Source organism: Misgurnus anguillicaudatus, chromosome 1 (assembly GCF_027580225.2).
Source record: "Misgurnus anguillicaudatus chromosome 1, ASM2758022v2, whole genome shotgun sequence".
Taxonomy (NCBI): Eukaryota; Metazoa; Chordata; class Actinopteri; order Cypriniformes; family Cobitidae; genus Misgurnus; species Misgurnus anguillicaudatus.
The window spans coordinates 25,249,401-25,256,195 of record NC_073337.2 but is presented as its reverse complement, the minus strand read 5'-3'; the positions used below and the strand labels follow the sequence as shown (position 1 = coordinate 25,256,195).

Genomic DNA, 6,795 nt, shown 5'->3' with positions numbered 1-6,795 from the left:
CGGATGGTCAGGATCTCACCACACTGGTCTGCTCAAAGATGAAATAACAATGTGGTGTCTGGAGATGTATGGCCTGCTTGAAGACGGAGTAACAATGTGGTCAATGTGGGATGCATCACAAGTCCAACAAAACCCCAGAATAAACACTTCAACCAACACGCTTTTATTATTTGCCTTTTACAGCCCATCACTGCCATCTTGTGGCACAACATTTTCTGACCATTCCATGAAAATGCTTATTGAGTCTGTGTGTGCATCCTTTATAAACATAATTAAACTATGAAAGATTACTTTTCATAATCTCCCTCAGACACACAGTAGCGTAACAGGAAGCATCCAAGTCGAAGGCTATCGACAGACTGGGCGCATGAGGCTCGTCCGACTGACTCGTGGTCTGCAAGCCGTAAGTGACGTTCTGTGGCTTTGCAAGTAGACGACGATAACATCCTGGGTTGTTGAGTTTAAGCGGCGTCACTCTGAAACGGCACGACCCCAAGCCGTCCTGAGCCAACCTTTCTTGATACCACCGGCCCAGCAGATTTTCCGGGTACTTGACACTATTTCCTGGTATTGGAAGGATGACCTGGAAACGACATAAGAGACTGCTTATTGGAGCAGAGATCATTACAAGAAAAGAAAAATGTTGAAAACAGCACCTGGTCTAATGAGAAAACACCATCCGTCTCCTCTTCAGACGTCACCACGTGAACCTGCAGCAGTACATAGAAATAAAACTATTATTACAATTGTAAGGTCAGTCAGAAAATACAATATAGTGCACATGATGTGTAAACTACATCTAACCTGTGTAGCATTCAGTTCCTCTTCTGCCATGTCGCTGTGTCCTTTTTCAGATCCAGACCACACCAGATCTCCACGAACAGCCTTGAAGCCCAGTTTTTGTAGTCTGCATGACGCCGCTTCGTTCCACACTCGGCTACAATAGGAGTGGAGGTAAAAGAGTCTCATGCTGTGGGGCAAACTGAGCCAGGCACGTATGCATCCTTCCCGTCCGCTCCCATATCGATGGAGTGCCCGCAGCATGAGCCGCTCTCGAGCTTTGTAAGCTGGCATCAGTGCCAAGCTCTCCTTGGCATTCCCTGAGGAGAGACAATACATACCGGGGGTTTTTAACTCAATCCCCGCCAGCCATTTTTTGAAAAGTTGCCCGGCATTTTCACAAAATGCCTGCCAGGAAAATTTTCTTCTAAAAATATATAAACATAAAAATATATCAAATGAAAGAACAGACCCTCTGCTTTCAAACAAACAATAATCATACAAATAAACTAGGGCTGTCAAAAGATTAATCGCGATTAATCGCATCCATAATAAAAGTTTGTGTTTACATAACATATGTGTGTGTACTGTGTGTAAATAATATGTATATATAAATACACACACTTTCAGGTATATATTTAAGAAATATTTGCATTTATATACTGTATATACATTTATATAATTTATATTATGTATAAATATAAATATTTTATATATAAATATAAAAAAAATCTTAAATATATACATGATTGGGTGTGTTTTTATATATAAATAATAATTATACATCGTACACACACATATGTTATGTAAACACAAACTTTTATTTTGGATGCGATTAATCGCGATTAATCTTTTGACAGCCCTAAAATAAACAAAACGAAAAAAAAAAAGAACTTTCCATTCTATCTATAATTTTTTTGTTGCTTATAAACTCTTAAATATGGGTATTTTTCTTTAAAAATATAATTTTTTTAGCAAAAAGCTGAAATAATTGCATTTTTATGAAGGAATTTAGTTAAATATCAGATTCAGAACGATTATCAAAACTCAGTTTTTTTCATAAATTGGGTAAGTGTTTTTCATCTAGTGGATATCACGGTATTGCAGATTAACACAAAAATTCATCAGGAACATGTTTTTTATGCAAATGTTTTCTCTTAATTGATGAGATAACTCGTCAATGGCAGGGAAAGAGTTAATAATGCAAGTAGCGCATTAAATAATGTTTCCCACAATCCATATCTCTATATAATAGAGATTTGAACTCATATGACCAAAATGTTAAAAATAAGTCATGAGGATTTATTTATAGGCACAAAATTGATATTCAGAAACTGTCGAGCTCAAACCTGTGAGGAGAAAATGTTGCTTTGCCTTGTTTTGGAGGTCATCACCATCCTCTGGGGTGAAAAACAGCCTAACCGAAGTCTCCTGTACAAATGCATGCAGATATTTAGATTAAAAAGCGCTTGTGAACAGACATGCATGAAATGCATTATGATGTACCATTTCTTCCTTTAAAAGTGCAAGTCCTATTTGGTCTGCTCGGACGCACGATCCGCTACCAAATCGCTGGGGTCCGTAATAATTCACAAAGCCTCGGTTCTGTAAAAAATAAGGAGTGTAATTGCGTGCTGCAAGTGAAATTTAGTGAACCCTGGTGAACAAACATCAATCTTCTTACCTTCACATTTTCCACCGCTTCTTGCACAAGCTCTTCTAACGTCGCAAGTTCACGTTTCCCATAAGGCTTCAGGTCTCTTATTACAAGATCAAAATGATTTCCCTGCAGTCTCCCGATTTTGAGGGGTTCAGACACGGGATGCACACGTGAGATTTTAATTCCCCTCCTCTCAAACTCTGAGACCTTCTCCAGCAACCTGACAATAAAATAAATGGTCAACAACAAACAGCTAATGTTTGTGCAGGGTGGCCAAAAGACAAAATCTGTATTAGGGGTCGACCGATATGTTAAGAATTTTGTCGGTACAGATAATTACAGATCAAGTAAACCGCTAACTAGGGCTGGTCGATATGGGCCCAAAAATGTATTGTGGAAATTATCAGCAATTAGCACGGTAAATACACGAATAAGATTCTTAAAACGCTCATTTTCAAGGCTAACGGGAAGCATGTCTTTGGAAATGTAATATGCAACTGATGTCTCCGTGTCTTTTAGTTGTTGTTTTTTGTCGTAAGGCTAGGGCTGTCAAGATGATTATATAATCATCTCATGATATCAGATCACCAAAATGATTGCACGTATATCTAAAAAACACAAGGGGGAGCTGCAGCGCCTGTATAAACGAGACAGTATCAGATGGCATTCCTTAAAGGAATAGTCTACTCATTTTCAATATTAAAATATGTTATTACCTTAACTAAGAATTGTTGATACATCCCTCTATCATCTGTGTGCGTGCACGTAAGCGCTGGAGCGCGCTGCGACGCTTCGATAGCATTTAGCTTAGCCCCATTCATTCAATGGTACCATTTAGAGATAAAGTTAGAAGTGACCAAACACATCAACATTTTTCCTATTTAAGACGAGTATGTTATACGAGCAAGTTTGGTGGATTTAAAAGAGGAGCTACATTTTATGGCGTAATAGCACTTTTGGGAGTACTTGGACTCGGCGCAGTAACACCCTCCCTCTCCCATTATGAGAGGGAGAAGGGGAGCGGACTTTTCAGGCGAGTCGAAGTACTCCCAGGAGTGCTGTTACGCCGTAAAGTATAGTTCCTCTTTTGGGTCCGCTTGGAGAAGCGCTACGTTTTGTTTTGTGCCACCAAACTTGCTCGTATAACTACTCATCTTAAATAGGAAAAACGTTGATGTGTTTGGTCACTTCTAACTTTATCTCTGATTGGTACCATTGAATGAATGGGGCTAAGCTAAATGCTATCGAAGCGTCGCAGCGCGCTCCAGTGCTTACGTGCACGCACACAGATGATAGAGGGATGTATCAACAATTCTTAGTTAAGGTAATAACATATTTTAATATTGAAAATGAGTAGACTATTCCTTTAAATACATCTTAAAAAGTAGTAAAGATGAATTTTTAGTATAGTAAGTACAAAATTAGTGTGCGAAAATAAAGCACTTTAAGTACACTATGGAAGTGTACTACTTTTTCACCTGGGAAACCATGCAAAATATTTAATTTAAATAAACACAACAATGTGTGAAAAGTATTTCATGAACAAACAAACAAAATTTATGAGAATTAAATGTCAAAGCAATAAAAACAGACAATTAATTTGTAAAATGACGACAAATGTGCTTGTAGAAGGTCCACGTTTACCAACATTTGTTTGCGACTGTAATTTCATAATGTGCAGACATTGCACAGAGTGGTAAGTGCCAAAAATGCTTAATATCTGCGCTGATAATCGGTCGACCCGTAATCTGTATATCATGTATTTACTGCTCTGGAGAGATCTTTTTCACCACCATGGCCTGGTAGGTGACTGCCCTCTTGTCTTTGATTCCTGCGTAGGTAAAATCAGATGGAAGCACATCAAGCACCACGGCCATGTAGCTGATGGCCTCCAAAGTCTCCAAGTTGTCTTTTTGCAGTGTGAAAGCTGAAGGGAAAGAGGACAACCATAGTTGAGTTTAGGTTTGGATTAATAAGACCCACGTGATGACCAGTCTCTGCTCACCTGTGTATAATGTCACGTCTTCCTCTTGACAATCTGTTATCGTCCTCTTCTTGGATTGCTTGTTTCTCTCCCTAAGCCTCACAGTAATGGAGGTCTTCTTCTGGTCGGTGAAGCTCTTCGTCTCTACGAGCTTCCCGAAACGTCTGCTGACAAAATGGTGAACTGTTGTCCGGTGCTCCTTGCTCTCATCGGGCAGGAAGGTGAACGCAGAGCCGGGTACTTTAGCATCCATGAACCTGAAGAAGTCCTCGGCCTCTCCTTCGGAGGATAATTTGGAGAGCTCCTTGAAGTCCTGGTCCTCTCGTACACGAATCTCTGATTGGTTTGTGACCGTCTGAAGGAAGGGGTAGGTGTGTCGTACCGCTTTGTGGACAACAGCTCTGAGGTTCTTGTCAGGAAAAGTACCCAATGAGAACTCCATGTTCTCCTGTTTGCCATTACTTGGACTGGTTCCCAGTCTTATTTTGTTAGTGAAATTCTCCAACTCTTTATTCACAGACAGACCGAGGATAACATTCAAATCAAAGCAGTCCTGGTTAAAAGTGTCAATGTCATTCAGTTCAGGTCGTTTAGACTTAACACCTCCTTTATTTGTAGCTTGACGCGGTATTTTTGTGTGCGTTTCCTCAATGTTAGGATTTGTAACGAGCTGTCCATTGATGTCCATCTCAGTAACAACAAAGTCTTGGGGTGAGATTTTAATAGTCCCATGGAAACCTTCATGGTCTGAAATAAAGCACGACAAAGCCTCCTTCTCCATATTCAGCTCGTAACCTAAAAAACTCACTTTTTTAGTTTTGGAAACATTTTAATGTGAACCGATTACGCGAACTAACGTAACAATCTACAACGTGCGTCTCAAACGGCTACACGTAAAATTACTCATTTTCGTTTTAATGGGACATTTAATACTATCACGTTGCTCAAAATAGGAATTTAACTTGGAAAAATACACATACAAGCTGTAAGGAAACAGTGCAGTTACTCACGCGCGTGTGGCATTTGTTTGGCTTCAGTACTTCCGCTGCACGTGCTACTACAGCTCGGCGTGTTCTTAAAGGCGCAGCACCGTTTTTAGATGTCAGTTGAATATTAGAAAATAACATATAAACGTCTTCTATATTCTTTGATATTAGTAGAAGATTATACTTGGCTCTTTCGTGAATGTTGGAAGACAATCATAACGACAACATAAGTCAAAATGGAGACTTTTGTTTTGACACACAGTGGCCGTTTCTGAAACAGAAGGCTGCATCCTTCAGAATCAGAGGTCGCATATGTAGGCTGCATACGTCATAAAGACTGAATATTAACAATTATAAAGTTGACCGATATACTTATTTAATCGTACATATTTGTAATATGCATAATTGCGAATGTAATGCTCAGTTAACTGAAATAAACCAGGTTTGATGACGTATTCAGCATATGCGACCTTCAGAGGCTGCAGCTTTAAAGAAAAAAAACATATCATGAAAATCTGACTTTTTTCATGTTTAAGCACTATAATTAGGTCCCCAGTGCTTCTATCAACCTAGAAAATATGAAAAAGATCAACCCAGTAACTTAGTTTTGGTAAATCATTCTCTGCAAGCATGTGGAAAAAATGGGTCATTAAAATTTGGCTCCCCTTGTTATGTCAGAAGGGGATAATACTGCCCCATAATCTGCACTATCCAACCAAGGCACTGCCATTTAGTGCAGATATCAACTCATTTGCATTTAAAAGAACACATCCAAAAATGGCACGTTTTTGCTCACACCTACAAATTGGCAATTTTAACATGCTATATTAAATTATCTATATGGTATTTTGAGATAAAACTTCACATGCATACTCTGGGGGCACCAAAGATTTATTTGACATCTAAAAAAAGTCTTGTCCCCTATAATTCAACTTTTCCCCTTTTACATTTGGAACAACAAATATTTGTTGTATAAAAAATACAACTTTTTTTTGTTCAATGGCGTGGAAATTATATTGTACTAGTTAGTTGGTTACTAAATAAAAATGGAAATGTATTTATAAATTTTGTATAAATTTAGACTACCAATTAAACCCAAGGTATTTGCTGTTGTGATGGATGCGGTCCCCAACATGTATGGACTCTTTTTAGAAATACATCACAGGATTGGGATCCAAACCTGATTGACATTAAGAGTAAAATATTTATTGGAGATAAAAATATATTGCTGAACAGAGTCACAAATAACCATTAGAAACAAATTTAATAGAATTGTTTATCCCCCAGCTCGTTTTTGGGACTTCTGTTTTTGGGAACGTGAATTAGCGCAAACAATGGACAAAGTTTTTATTAATAATAAAATAAAATTGTTTAAAAAAAATAAT

The 6,795-nt window shown here is 38.3% G+C and overlaps 1 protein-coding gene across 1 annotated transcript; it reads right to left on the bottom strand.

The window, feature by feature from the left end:
- Nucleotides 1-142: 142 nt before the first annotated feature.
- Nucleotides 143-5,487, bottom strand: pus7l (pseudouridine synthase 7 like). Its single transcript, XM_055191096.2, has 8 exons — nucleotides 4,446-5,487; nucleotides 4,208-4,367; nucleotides 2,465-2,660; nucleotides 2,287-2,385; nucleotides 2,130-2,211; nucleotides 805-1,100; nucleotides 657-710; nucleotides 143-583 (listed from the first exon to the last, which is right to left on the bottom strand). Exons 1-8 carry the CDS (start codon nucleotides 5,203-5,205, stop codon nucleotides 278-280), a joined length of 1,953 nt encoding a protein of 650 aa, XP_055047071.2. The 5' UTR covers nucleotides 5,206-5,487; the 3' UTR covers nucleotides 143-277.
- Between the last annotated feature and the right edge of the window lie 1,308 nt (nucleotides 5,488-6,795).